Raw genomic sequence first — 15,913 nt, forward strand, 5'->3', positions numbered from 1 at the left:
ATAGGGGCAGTTGTAAGACCCCAATTTTGACCCTAAGATCCCTCATGCTACCTAATTATATGCATTGGCTTTGGGATCACACCTTGACATCCTCCTTACCCCTTATTCATTGGGTTTGCATTGGGAGAGATCACCAAGCATATTTGATTGTATCATATTTGTTTCTCATTATTTACTAACCAAAATACCAAAAATATGTCTATGTATAGCTTTGTTTCTTTTGTAGGTAGTGTGTGCATTCACCAATGCCTCATCAAGCTCATATCTAGGGTTTAAGACACTCAGTACAAGGAGATAAATCAAGAGATGGTTCACATTGGTTCAAGAAACCATATATGGATCCCCATGATCTTAATTTATCATTTTGATCAAGAATTCATCAAGAGTTTGAAACTTGTTTGCCTTGGAAGCCCTAATACATCTGGGTATCTTGTGTGACTTCCTCAACAAGTGTCTTCAACAATTGATCAAATATTTCTAGGGATACTCTATTATACACCATCTTATGCATATATGACCCTCCATGAGGCCAAAATATCAAGAGAACTTCAAGTTTGCAAGTTGGTTCAAGGAGGATGACCACAGAAAGTCAACTGGTCAAAACTGGGGTTCACTAGACCCTATCTCCTACAATTTTTGTCATATGAAAATGATTCCAAGCGAATAGTTACTCCTTATGACATTCCAAACAACTTTCATGTTGAAGTCAAGAGCTAGTTTTTCTTGTAAAGTCATTTTTTATGGTGAAAGATTATAGGTCATTTTGTTTGTGCCCTAGTTAGGAGGTCGATTTCCAAGGACCATAACTTGCTCATTTTTCATGAGATGAAGGTCATCCAAGTTTCATGATCAATTTAAATATGTCCTATCCAACTTTTATTATTTGAGAAATGTAAAATTAAACTTGCAAGGGAATGTGCCAAAAGGAAACATTATCGGTCATCTTGGGCTATTACCATTTAACATGCAATTTTCCTCAACTTCTAAAATGCATGACACCCTCATTCCAAATCCAAATGAGGTTAAATTTGTGACTAAATTTAATAGGCTTGAAAGAGCTACAACTTTGATGAAGGAACTTTTTCCATTTGAAGTTCATAGCAAAAGTTGTTCAAGGTAGAAGAAGTGAACATTTGACTTGGTAGAAAATTTTCAATTATGTTTGATTTTCCAAACTTCCACCTAAACATTCATCATGATCCAAGCTTCAAATGAAAAAGTTTTCAACATGAACATTGTTCCCCTTGATCTCACCTTTACAAAAAGTTCAAGATCACCTCATTTGGAAAAAGATTGAAGGACTTGCGCATGGTTCCTTTCATAGGTTTGTTTTAGCAAAATTTGAATTCAATTGTCCATTTCATTTTGCATGCTTAGATGTTAATGCTGCAGGATCCATTATGCAGAATTGGAATATGATCACATCATGAATTGGGCCAAAACCATTGCCCATGCATCCATGCACCAAAGTTGCTAAAATTGGCAAATTTTTAAAGCGTGTGAAATGCAACTTGATACACTATAAATACAAGACCATTGTGATTAGAAAAAGGATCCCTGCTTGCCCAAGATTTGAACCATCGCCTCCCTAACCTCCATTAAAGGATAAACTTGAAGATTTTACTTGAAATCGATTTTCAAATCTCCTTCTATTTTGAGATTGAAACTCCAAGAACCCAAGCCCTTTTTTGATCTAATTCACTTCCTGTAAGCTTTTGGAGTCGAACCAAGGCCAATTGGAAGCAAGATCAAGCCAGATTCAAGCTACTGAAAGGTGATTTTTCAGCAACTTTCTCTCTTCGATTCTCTCTCAATTCTTCACCATTCTTTTTGATTTCTGGTTGGCTGGAGTCCTACATATGCAGGCAACAAGATTGAGTTACTTTGAGGTCAAATCAAATCAACTCAGATCATGAACCTCAAATTTCAAATCCATGTATCTTTTAAGATACTTGGAATTGGAAGAAATGGAGTTCAGATTCGTGATCCTGAGCATTTTTCCTTCAAAAACATGTACTCACTTTTCATTTTCCATTTGGTTTATGGTGGAACAGTCCGGTGAGATCCACCAGAGAAGATGACCGGAGCCCTAGCTCCGGTGGTATGTTGGCGTGTCCTGAACTCTTTGATCATCATCCCATATTTTAATCTGGTCCTTTTCTTTTAAATACCAAGTTTGCAATACGTTGACTGCAGTGCACCATGGAACGTGCGTGCCTGGCCATCAGATCTTCCACCTTCATTAATGAGGGAGATCTGATGGCCCTTGTCTTTTTGTATTTTATGAAATTCCATTTAATCCACATATTTTATTTTATTCATAATAATTTCATTTTTAATCCAAAAAAAAATTAAATATTTTTCTCTCCCATATTCAGAATTAAAATTATTTTTTGGATTAATTTTGGTATTTTTCATGAATTAAATATTTTTGTGCATATTTTTAATTGTTTAGAAATACTTCTGACTTTTTAAAAATAGTGAATTTTTTTGTCTAAGGTCCTTTGAGCATGTTTGACCTAGGACAAATCCCTTGACCATTTATTTGGTGTTTTAAAGGGATTTTAGGTTTTGACCAAATTAAAATGTATTTTAATTCATTTTTAAATTGATTTTTAATTGATTAAATGTTTAAAAATGTTGTTGAGCCATTTTTATAGTCTTGTGATGTTTGACTTTCTGTTTGGGCCTTGGTCAAGGTTGATTAGACTTTTGTTGGATCAAAACCATTGAATTTAGGGGATTGATGAAATGTAAATTTATCTCCCAAAATGAATGAATGGTTTTGACTTGATGAATTTTCTCGCATGATCAATTTGTGTTTCTATCTTTCCTGCCCTTTTGATCTTCATCACTATTCTTCCCCATTCCATTATTTAACCAATTAAATCTCTAATGTCTAAAGGCTAATTGGTTCATTAATGCCTTTGTGTCAGATGAATCAATATAAGTATGACTGGGATAGGTCCCTCCCTCTTGATATTTTCTTTTAGTATGTGGTATGTTTTAGGAGTTTGGTTCTTCATACCAAATCTCTAACATGCATTAACACTTATACTTTTATTGCCCCGCCTCAGGTAGTTGTGACTTCTACATAAGTCCAATTACGATTGCCTAACATAGAACTAAATTTGACCTTCAAGGCATAACATTCTAGTAAGTGAGATTGTAAGTCTTTCATTATTCATGGCATTGTATGGAGACTTGACCTTTTTTCCTTTCATGGGTGCTAGTGGCATACTTGTTGAGTTATCCAAGTTGGAGCCCTTCTTATGGAAGATGTCTTGGTTTAAGGATTCATACTTGTGAATGAATGGTTGAGTGTTCTCCAAAGAATGACTTAATTATTTAAAAATCACCATTAACACTTGACTAACTTTTGACTAACATTTGACTAACTCTTGTTAATATTGCTTTACTTTCAAATCATTTACTTTATGCAATTTAGATTCCAGTCATTTATCATTCATTGCCATTTACATTTCATATAACTTGTTTATGTTCATGTCATTTTCACTTTGCTCATTTGAGCCATATCTTATGATTTAATATATATTTTGTGTGTTTTGGTTTTGTTTATGGTCTTAGGAACTTAAAATACCTAATAACAGCAAAAACTCTAAAAAAAATCGGGTAGACTGTTGAACTTGATCTGAACTTTTGGACTTAGGATTACGCAACATTCTCTATGCAAAAAGGACTTGGTCAATGCAAACATACTGAGACTGAGCTATTGTGAACTAAGCCTTTATCTGATACAAGCCTTGCGATTTGTTTGAATTTATCTTCTACTCTATCTTTGTGCTTAATTGTTATTTTAATCTTGAGTCTGATGTTTTACTCTGAGTTGATCAAGGAATATTTCATCTGATACATGGGATGGCAATGAAGACTGCTAGCTATGGGAATTGCATGCTTGGATGTGGCTATCTTTATTTGATGCCTTGATATTCATGATGTCTGGATATTGCTCATTGCTTATTGATTATTAATTGAAAAAAGTCCAAAGGAAAAAGGGTTTCTATATGACATCCTTGTCTGTTGGATTGCATCCCATTGGTCAGATATTTTCAACTCTTAACTTTTAAATTTATGCTTAGGATAACCTGTTCATCTCCTTCCACTTCTTAAATTTTAAAATCTCTCCCCCTCTTCAAAAACTTTCTTTGCTTGTGATTTCAAACTTAAACTTTGTTTTAATAATTAGAAACTTTGGTCTTATGCCATTGAATTTTCAAACTCTTTCTTAAATCAAATTTGTAAACAAACTTAATCATATTGACTTAAAATTTCAAAAGACAAAAAGAACTAACAACCCCATTCAAATTTTTGGCCATTTGTGCCTTTTCTTATTAAACTTTTATTAAAAGCAATTCACCAACTTATTTGAAATTTTTACCACAAACTATGAGGATTTGATCTCTCATTTTTATGTTGGTTTGTAGCCACAAGTCCGAATGTCTTGTCAAACACAAAAATATAATCAATGAATTCTTTTCTCACCCCCACACTCTATTTTTTTTCAAACATTTTTTATACCAAACACATATGCACACATAAATAATGGCTCCCTAGGAGTACCTAGGACACTTTGGGTGCTAACACCTTCCCTCTGTGTAACCAACCCCCTTACCTGTAATCTCTGGAATTTTATTAGTTTTGATTTGAAAATTTCTTATCTTTGGGTTTTGTTCGTACTTTTCCCTTTTCCTTTGGAAACAATAAAAGCGCGGCGGCGACTCTAGTTTTATTTACGTTAAGCTTATCCATAGATTGATGGTCATGAATTTACCGCTACAGAAATTAAGTGACAACTCTACTGGGGAGTATGCCCATCTCTTATATGATTCTCTCTACCGGTGCTTCACTTTTCCTGATTGTCAGCCTGTACCTACATTGGGAGAGTATGCCCATCTCTTAGGTATACCTGTATCTGACAAGGTACCTTTTAGTGGATTTGAGGAGACTCCAAGATCTCCTATCATAGCTGAAGCTCTTCATATGAAGAAATCTGAGATTGATGCTCATCTGGTGAATAAAAGAGGTATTTTTGGGTTGACTTCTGAGTTCCTCATTGGCAGAGCTACTGTTTTGCTCAAGCCCGTAGCATGGATGCTTTTGAAGTCATCCTTGTATTGCTCATTTATAGTTTAGCCTTGTTCCCTAACATTGACAGTTTTGTTGATGTTAACGTTATTAGAATTTTATTGATTGGGAATCATGTGAAGGAGAATGGCGATCCAAAACGCAACGGAATTTAAAATTTTCTCCTTTAATGATCCTTACGAATGGGCATGATCAGTGATAGAATCGTTACCTCTTGTGGCGATCACGAACGTTGAACGATGACAACGTCTCTACTCAGTCCACACGAACGGATTCCTTCAATCTCAGTGCTAGCTGCTACGAATGAAGGCTTTGAGTGAGAGAGAGAGAGAAACGAAATTGCAAGAGTGACAATGCTTCTACCCAAGTGGTTCTATTTATAGAACCACTTGTGTGGGCTGCAAGCTAAAAAGCCCACTCAAGTGTATATGGCCCATATCTTATAATATGCCAAAATCACTTAAGTGTGTGGTACCTTACCATATTTCGTATTCTACTTAAGTACGTCGTACCTTACGATGTTCTATAATTCACTTAAGGGCACCGTACATTACGGTATTCCTTAATTACTCTATCTCTCATCAATCTGTCCTTTGTGTGTGACCCTATAGGTTTTTGCGGCATTGGTAATTATATTAAATCACGTATTTAACATAATAAACAGTGAGCGGTATCTAGCAACACATCACTGCTACCCAAGACACGAAAATGTCATGTGATATGACAAATCCTTCTGTGATAATAATTATATGTATAATTATCCTTTTGCCCTTATGTCTATATTGAACACAAGGCATAGACCGTGTCATCCTTGTCCAGTTCAATATTGGACCCATAGACATTTATCCTGTTACGCAGGATGGGCAAATTCCATCTAGGTCACTCATGTCCCTCAGCATGCTTCGTGGAGTACCCATCAACTGTCTTTATGGTTATCCAGTTACGGACAACGTTTGATCAGCAATAAAGCACTCGACTCTACATCTAGGGTCCATAGTGGTTTCAGGTTGAAGAGTGGTATACACCATTATCACCATGAGAATAACTTATGACACTTTGCATAACTTTCTATATAGTATTCTCATAGCGGGTCAATCCGGTATAAATATTACTCTTAATATTCATACCTATGTTTAAGACTTGATAACTCCTTATCCATGATCCATGAGATGTGATCATCAGTCTATATACATAATAGTCTTAATGCTTTAATGTTATCCTACTTCACAATAAAGCTCGACTACGGATACTTTAAGAATAGTGTCCTTATGTTTAATGTGCTCTCATGATTAAGTCACACTTGATACATTAAACGGACTATCTATTCCAGGGACTTTATTAAACAAACATAATAAAGAAAAACCCTTTTATTATTAATAAACAATTCGATACAAGTACCAAAAGTATTGGCTTCTAGGGCTTACACCAACATCATGTTCCTACTCTGTTGGGTGACATGTATTTCTCTTTGCATTTGAGGAATTCTAAAGGTGGTGGGAATATTGTATGATGTGTTCCTCTTCTTTACAAGTGGTTTATTTCGCACTTGCCTCAGACGCCTGCTTTTTTGGAGAACACGCAATGTCTACGGTGGTCTCAGAGACTTATGTCTCTCACTGATGATGATATTGTTTGATATGATTCTATATTGAGTATCTTGGATATTATTGATAGGTGTGGTGAGTTCTCTAATGTGCCTTTTATTGGTACACAAGGAGGAATCAACTACAACCCTGTTTTGACCCGTCGTCAACTTGGGTTCCCCTTGAGAGATAAACCTAATAACTCTCAGTTAGAAGGTTTATTCTATCAAGAGGGTAAAGATCCCCAACATTTGAAGCAGATGATGATACATGTGTGGCATAATGTGCATAGGAAAGGAAGATCCGAGTTTGGTCGATGCAACTGTGTAGCTTTGGAAGCTTACACTATTTGGGTGAAATAGAGAGCTTTGGAGTTGAAGATGCCGTATCTTATGAAAGACCTATATTTGTTGTTATCGTTGAGCCATCAACTCTCCCTAACCAAGATGTAGAGGAGTTGGAAGACGCACTCACCAATATTAGGCAAGAGAAAGATATGTGGGAAGAGTGGTTCCATGCTTTTAGCCGAAGGCATGAAGAGTTGCAATTTGAGTCTAAAGACAAGGATGCACTTATCGAGATTCTTGAAGACCGAGTAGTAAGAGACAGAGAGAGCCAGAGGGTTTATCTTCCTCTAGCATGCCTCAACCTTCCGGTGCTTGGAAGAATATTGTTAATCAGCTAGTTCTTGAGAAGGCTTAGATGAAGACATCCTTTGAGTCCGAGATTCGACGCATCCGAAGGAAGTATGCACCCATAGCCAGATCATCTGATGCAATTACTAAGGGATCCTTAGGATGATAGTTTCCTTTTCTCTTGTATTTGTATTTTGGTTTCTAAAATTGTACTCGGTGTAATCCTTCCAAAACTTTATGAATAAAAAGAGATTTTATCAAATTGTTATTATTGTAATTATTGTTATTATTGTTATTATTTAAATATGTTTTTTCAAATAGGACTTCATATGTTCCTTGAAATTAAAAAAAAACAATCAAAAACATTTCATTTCATGCATCATTTACACAACAGGTCTTCTTCCGCCAGATGTCTTATCAGTTCTTCTTTTGTGTATCAGCCAAGCTGACTCACTGCTATAATACTCACTCTAATCAACCAAAGATCATGGAGCATCTAGAGAAAGAGAACTGAGAGCTGAAGGATGAGATCGCCATCTATTTGGTGTTTTGAAGGGATTTTAGGTTTTGACCAAATTAAAATGTATTTTAATTCATTTTTAAATTGATTTTTAATTGATTAAATGTTTAAAAATGTTGTTGAGCCATTTTGATGGTCTTGTAATGTTTGACTTTCTGTTTGGGCCTTGGTCAAGGTTGATTTGACTTTTGTTAGATCAAAACCATTGGACTTAGGGGATTGATGAAATGTACATTTCATCTCCCAAAATGAATGAATGATTTTGACTTCATGTAATTCCTCTCATGATCAATTTGTGTTTCTATCTCCCCCTCCCTATTCATCTTCATCCCTATTCTTCCCCATTCCATAATTTGACCAATGAAATCTCTAATGTCTAAAGGCTAATTGGTTCATCAATGACCTTGTGTTAGATGAATCAATATAAGTATGACTGAGATAGGTCCCTCCCTCATGATTTTTTCTTTTAGTGTGTGGTATGTTTTAGGAGTTTGGTTCTTCATACCAAATCTCTAACATGCATTAACACCTATATTTTTATTGCCTGACCTCAGATAGTTGTGACTTCTACATAAGTCCAATTACGATTGCTTAACATAGAGCTAAATTTGACCCTCAGGACATAGCATTCTAGTAAGTGAGATTGTAAGTCTCCCATTTTTCATGGCATTGTATGGATACTTGACCTTTTTTTATTTCATGGGAGCTAGTGCCATACTTGTTGAATTACCCAAGTTGGAGCCCTTCTCATGGAAGATGTCTTGGTTTAAGGATTCATCCTTGTGAATGAATGGTTGAGTGTTCTCCAAAGAATGACTTAATCAATTAAAAATCACCATTAACACTTGACTAACTTTTGACTAATATTTGTCTAACTCTTGTTAATATTACTTTACTTTCAAGTCATTTACTTTATGCAATTTAGATTCCAGTCATTTATCATTCATAGCCATTTACATTTCATATAACTTGTTTATGTTTATGTCATTTTCATTTTGCTCATTTGAGCCATATTTTGTGATTATATATATATATATATATATATATATATATATATATATATATATATATATATATATATATATATATATATATATATATATTGTGTGTTTTGGTTTTATTTGTGGTCTTAGGACCTTAAAATACCTAATAACAGCAAAAACCCTAAAAAATATAGGGTGGAGTGTTGAACTCGATCTGAACTTTTGGACTTAGGATTAGACAACATTTCCTGTGCAAAAAGGACTTGGTCATTGCCAACAATTTGAGACTGAGTTATTGTGAACTGAGCCTTCATCTTATACAAGCCTTGGGATTTGTTTGAATTCATCTGCTACTCTATCTTTGTGCTTAATTGTTATTTTGATCTTATGTCTGATGTTTTGCTCTGGGTTGATCAAGGAATATTTCATCTGATACATGGGAAGACAATGAAGACTGTTAGCTATTGGAATATCTTGTTTGGACGTGGCTATCTTTATTTGATGCCTTGATCTTCATGATGTCTGGATATTGTTCATTGCTTGATAAAAGTCCAAAGGAAAATAGGTTTATATATGACATTCTTGTCTGTTGGATTGCATCACATTGGTTAGATTTTTTCAACTCTTAACTTTTAAATGTGTGCTAGGATAGCCTCTTCATCTCCTCCCACTTCTTAGATTTCAAAATCTCTCCCCCTCTTCAAAAACTTTCTTTGTTTGTGATTTCAAACTTAGACTTTGTTTTAATAATTAGAAACTTTGGCCTTATGCCATTGAATTTTCAAACTATTTCTTAAATCAAATTTGTAAACAAACTTAATCATATTGACTTAAAATTTCAAAAGACAAAAAGAACTAACAATCCCATTCAAATTTTTGGCCCTTTGTGCCTTTTCTTATTAAACTTTTGTTAAAAGCATTTCACCAACTTATTTGAAATTTTTACTACGAACTACGAGGTTTTGATCCCTCATTTTTATGTTGGTACATAGGCACAAGTCTGAAGGTCTTGTCAAATACAAAAATATAATCAATGAATTCTTTTCTCACCACCACATTCTATTTTTTTTTCAAACATCTTTTATACCAAACACATATGCGGACATAAAAAAGGGCTCCCTAGGAGTACCTAGGACACTTTGGGTGTTAACACCTTCCCTGTGTGTAACCAATCCCCTTACTTGTAATCTCTGACATTTTATTAGTTTTGATTTGAAAACTTCTTATCTTTGGGTTTTGTTCATACTTTTCCCTTTTCCTTTGGAAACAATAAAAGCGTTGTGGCGACTCTGATTTTATTTACGTTAAGCTTATCCATAGTTTGATGGTTATGAATTTACCGCTACACTCTCTATTATCATCCAGTTTCTTTCTAAACTGATCTGGCACATGCCAATATCCCACCGAACTAAACACTCTCAAGTGACTCATGTTCATTTTAGATCCAGACCAGGATTCCTCCCATGTGATCCTTTCAAGCTTCTTTGTTGGACATGTTCAACAAATAGGTGGTCGTGGAGACACCTTCTCCCCCAAAATCTTTCGCTAAGTTCTTTCCCTTTAGCATGCTCCTTATCATGTTCATAATAGAGCGATTCTTCCTTTTGTAAATAATGTTTTACTATGGTGTATAAGGTGACACTACCTCATGTACAATGCCCCCTTGATCACAAAACTTCCCAAAATCCTCAGAGACATATTCGTCTCCACCATTCATTTCGAGAACTTTGATTTTGTAACCGCTTTGCCTTTCAACCATGAAGTTGAACTTCTTGAACATATTCTCTTCCACCAAAATTTTGAAAGTTTCCTCTACCTTTGTTTATGGGTCATTTTTCTTTTGTCTTCTTGTCTCTTTCGTTGAAACGAGATTACAAAACACTGTTCGCCTTTACCTTATTAATATCCATTTCCCCTATTATATTGCATCTATAAATGTTTTGAGTCTTGAGGTCTTCCTCCGGAGTTCACCTAAACTTTTTTGAATAAGAAAATAGCAACCAATATATTGCATCAATAAGTGGTGTTTGAGTCTTGAGTGTATAAAAAAATGGCAACCATTATATTGCATTTGAAAAGTAAATTTACTTTAATAATGGAAGAAAAGTTGTGAGCTTTAAATCCTGTCGTAAAGTAAGATCATTCAACAATACAATCTTTTATACGAGCATTGGTTTGAAAAGACGGTTTACAGAAATTGACCGAACCAGATAAAGATTGGTTTAGACTTCAGACCGGGCGGTTCAATGTTGAAATCTCTGGTTGATTTCCATCCGTTTCTTCTGCTCTATATAAGCGGTTATTTAGAAGGAAAGGTAGTTACTGTATAAAACCTGCAAACATGTCGGAGAGTGGCAGAGGAAGCGGCGGCGCCACCGTGGAAATTGTGAGAGAAGAACCGTCATCGTCGTGGAGACTGAATGTGAAAGAGTTTAAGTTGCCACGTCACCACCACAATCATCATGATCATGATCATGATCACCGTCCACGTTCCTTCACTTTCAGTGGCCTTGTTGGTAATCCAAGTAAGAAAGTCTCTTGTCATAACCATTGCATTACTCTCAAATATTAATACACTCTCTGTTTCTAATTTTGGTTTTGTTTTCTTGAATTAACTAATTACTGAGTTTTATATTCTTTGGGTTCTTTTTTCCATTTTTAACTGGATTTTACTAATTTTACTTCTTTTTTTTTTTAAGATTTTGGATTCTAAAGAGATCCGTGTGAGTAACTGAATATACTGTTATTTGTTATTTTGAGATTGTTATTCAACATGTTATATTTACTATATGCTTTACTTTTATTCAATCTTGTGTTTAAGATGTGTTTAGTTTTAGAGAGTTTTTGGTTGTTTTTTATTTCAGAAAAGCAACGCAAGGTTGCAGAATACTACAAACAACAGGAGAGGCTCCTTGAAGGATATAATGACATGGATACCATGACTGAAACAGGACTTTTCCCGGGAAGTCTTACCGAGGTAGATTATATATTATAACAATCATTGTCATCGCGGTAGCGATTATAGTTATGCTGCAAACGTTAATTTTGTGCCAAATGTGGCCGATGCGGTAGCAGTTGCAGATGTGAACTTGATAATCTCAAACATGTGTTGATGAATAAGTTATCTAAGATTTTCATATGCTAATATTGAAAAATTGTTAATTCTCTTATTTTTGTGATGACTAAAATCACTGATATATTCTCAGGATGAAATGAAGCAACTAGCAAAAAGTGAAAGACTAGCAGTTAATGTGTCGAATGCAGTTAACTTGGTGTTATTTGCAGCCAAAGTGTATGCTTCAATTGAGAGCAGATCATTAGCCGTGATTGCTTCCACTTTGGATTCTCTCTTAGATCTCTTGTCAGGGTTCATATTGTGGTTCACTGCTAATGCCATGAAAACACCAAACCATTATCACTACCCAATTGGAAAGAAAAGGATGCAACCAGTGGTATGTCTTTAACTTTTACCCTTTAGGAGTTTAAATTGGCAAATGTAGTGTGGCAATAGTATCTTATTTGTCATGAGATTGAAATGGATGCAACCAGTTGCAGCAACACAACACATCCACCTTAACTAAAATTCATGACACATATATTGACTTCAGATTTCTTATGCAGGGTATCATTGTTTTTGCATCCGTAATGGCAACCTTAGGATTGCAGATTTTGATTGAGTCTGGGAGGCAAATTATTTCCAAGGTAGTTGAGATTAGAGTCTGTTTCACAATGACTGAGTAATCAAAGCCTCTTTTTATTGTGAACCTTACTAGTAAAGCTGTTTTTTAATTTCTTGTTTCATTCTGTCAGACAAAGGCTGAAATGGATCATAGTGAGTTGATGTGGATGATTGTAATCATGGTATCTGTGACCATTGTAAAGTTCATTTTAATGGTCTACTGTCGAAGGTTTACAAACGAAATTGTTAAAGCCTATGCACAAGATCATTGTTTTGATGTTATTACTAATTCAGTTGGATTAGCTGCTGCTGTGTTGGCTGTCAAATTCTATTGGTGGATTGATCCATTGGGAGCTATTATTGTGAGTTCATTTCTACCACTAATTGGATTATAATTTTACATATAGTAATCTTTATTTAGTTTGCATATTTCATTTCACTATTGTTACATATTTTCAAGGACAGTTTGTGACTGCTAGTTAACCTCATGATAGTCTAATGACTATGATATTGTGATAATATCTAATGTAGATAGCACTGTACACAATTAATACATGGGTGAAGACAGTGATTGAGAATGTATCATCACTTATTGGAAGGACAGCACCACCTGATTTTCTAGCAAAGTTGACGTATCTAATATGGAATCATCATGTAGAAGTTAAACACATAGATACTGTGAGAGCATACACTTTTGGTGCTCATTATTTTGTTGAAGTAGATATTGTGTTGCCAGAAGACATGCCATTAAATCAAGCACACAATATTGGTGAGACACTTCAAGAGAAGCTTGAGCAACTTCCTGAAGTTGAAAGGGCTTTTGTGCACATTGATTTTGAATTTACTCACAGGCCTGAACACAAGATGATGGTGTAATGGTTTGAATGAAAAAGTAACAAGCTGGTTATCTTTCTTTTTCCCTTTTTGTAAATTATTCTACATATAAGACAAGGTATTGTTAATTTCCTATTTTTGTTGTTGCTGATACCCTGCATTAGATTGTATTGTCATTGTCACAACTAAAAGCTAAAATGTTACTAAGCTATTAGCATCATGTATAGTGTAAATTAATGAGAATGTAAGAAGATTTACTATATTTTCTATAAGCCTGATTAAGAGATGGATCCTTCATAAGGATGACATGGTACATCTTCTTACAAAACCATACGGATGTTATAGATAGATTATCGACAAAAATACTTACTTTCATATTTACTATAACTTCTATAAAATTCTATAAATTTTACAAATTTTGTTTTTTGTTTTCATAAGTATATCACTTTTGAGTTGTTACAAAATTACCTTGTAAACAGCTTTAATCTTTGTTATTAATTCACATAAATATTTAAAATATTATGAAAAAATTAATCAATAAAATTTAGATAATTTCTCATCCCCTTATGATCACAGCTCATATATTTTGAATTTTACTTAATTGATCAATTATGATGGGATTTGTTAGAAGGAGCTGCTCTTCCCACTTTAGTGTTAAAGAGCCACTCTTTTAAAACATAAACCTGTTTTTTACGAATATGAAAGGATGATTATGTACGCACTTTATATACATCACATTTTCTTATAAGTGAGTTACATCTTTATTTTTTCACAAATTAATACGGAGATGCATTTCCATAAAATTTACAGAAGTAGACTTCTATAATAACTCTTTGGCAGTAAGATTTGACATTTTTAAAAAAAATACACTGATGTAATAAGTATATTGATGTAATAGGTCATTTATAATTAAATCATATATTGATGTAATAAGATTAAAATGTCATATATTAGAACTAATTCAGAATCAATAATACTATTAAAATGACAAATTACATATCATAATATAAATACTATCAAAGTATAAGTAAAATTGAACTACTTGATATATTTGATCCCCTTATTCCTTATCTCCCTCCTATACTGCAATGTCGTTCGTGTCTCGGATAGAATGACATCTATAATAGCCCTTACAGAAGTTCCCTCATAGAAGTACCTTATGGAAACTCTCCTCTCTCTATACTCGCTCGTGCAATATCCATAAAACGACGACAGACGGGTAAAACATCAACGACGTGATTGACCTAGTATGTCTCTCCTTTAATATCTTCTGATAAGATGTCCTAGATGGATCTTCGCAAGCATCCGGTGTCATGTAAGGATGTTACACTCTGAAATATCATTGGATGTAGTTGAATGCACTATTCCATGGGTGAGGAGCTGACATACTTCGTGCTTCCTCTGGTACCAAATGATTATAGAAATCATCAAACATCACATCAACATCTTTATGGAGCATAGAGGGAAAAACAAGCACTAACGGGTCTCTTGGAACACCATATAGAAATCCGGATTGGTGCATGACTCGCTCAAACAAATGTGGATAAATTAGGTGCGACCCACAAGCTAACCATCAAGAGTAAAAGATTGTGTCATCTAATAGACGCGTCTGACGGTGATCGTCGTACGGTGTGTAACGTATATCATTTGTTGTAGTACGGTTAAAAAACACTATGAACGACTTGATCACCTGATTCTCTCTAAGCAGGACGAATGTGCAAGCACACGAAAAATCTTCATAGTAGTCATCCACATATGACCAACCGGAGATGCATGGAAAATGCTAGAGGATCCATGCTTGAAAATGGTATAGATAAAATATTAGAAATGGTGTAGCACAAGTGTTATAAAATGTTAGTAACAATAAATGTGCAAATATATTACCGTAAACAAAATGCATATTATTGCCATATGTCTAGTCTTCCAAAGATAAGCTTCAACTAACTTCGAGTACATATAACCCAAAAAGTGCCCCCCAGTTGTACTCATGAATCCGCTCAAAGTCAATGAAGTATCTTAGGTAGACCACTTCTACGTAATAAACACTTTTGTCCACAAATATGGACGTGTCCACCAAATATATGAGGTATGACCTCAATGGACATGCTCTATGATGCAAAGCTTTTGTATCATCACCATCGACTTCCACTTCTGCGAGCAGGTGGTATATATACAACTTCTCCAAAAATGCAAATCTAGCATGAAACCTTATGATGCCATCCATCTCCTTGTGGACATCACTTGGGTCAGCTCCTAAATAGGTCACCATCATGTTCAGTGCATCAGGTATGGTTATTCTGGGATGGTCTAATAATCTTTTCCCGATCGGAAGATGTAACAGGGATGACATGTTTGGAATTAACTCCAATCTTGGAGATAATATGAATCAATATTGATTAATCGGGAATTAATCTTTTTGATTGAACGCTCGTCTTGTTCCTCACTCTTCATTCAAGTGATTCAACCACTCATTGGTTTCAAGATGATTCTCGTGCACGACGATTTGAGAAGAAAATAAAATTTTAAAAGTAAATTGGGAAGAAAAGAGAAATTAGGATTCTGGAGAATGGAGA

At 34.7% G+C, this 15,913-nt stretch overlaps 1 protein-coding gene across 1 annotated transcript; it reads left to right on the forward strand.

Annotated features, from left to right (window-relative positions):
- Nucleotides 1-10,853: 10,853 nt before the first annotated feature.
- On the forward strand, nucleotides 10,854-13,602 carry LOC127075480 (metal tolerance protein 9). The gene is made up of 6 exons (XM_051016947.1): nucleotides 10,854-11,352; nucleotides 11,692-11,804; nucleotides 12,034-12,279; nucleotides 12,449-12,529; nucleotides 12,638-12,868; nucleotides 13,038-13,602. Exons 1-6 carry the CDS (start codon nucleotides 11,169-11,171, stop codon nucleotides 13,380-13,382), a joined length of 1,200 nt encoding a protein of 399 aa, XP_050872904.1. The 5' UTR covers nucleotides 10,854-11,168; the 3' UTR covers nucleotides 13,383-13,602.
- Nucleotides 13,603-15,913: the final 2,311 nt, after the last annotated feature.

Source organism: Lathyrus oleraceus, chromosome 4 (genome assembly GCF_024323335.1).
Source record: "Lathyrus oleraceus cultivar Zhongwan6 chromosome 4, CAAS_Psat_ZW6_1.0, whole genome shotgun sequence".
Taxonomy (NCBI): Eukaryota; Viridiplantae; Streptophyta; class Magnoliopsida; order Fabales; family Fabaceae; genus Lathyrus; species Lathyrus oleraceus.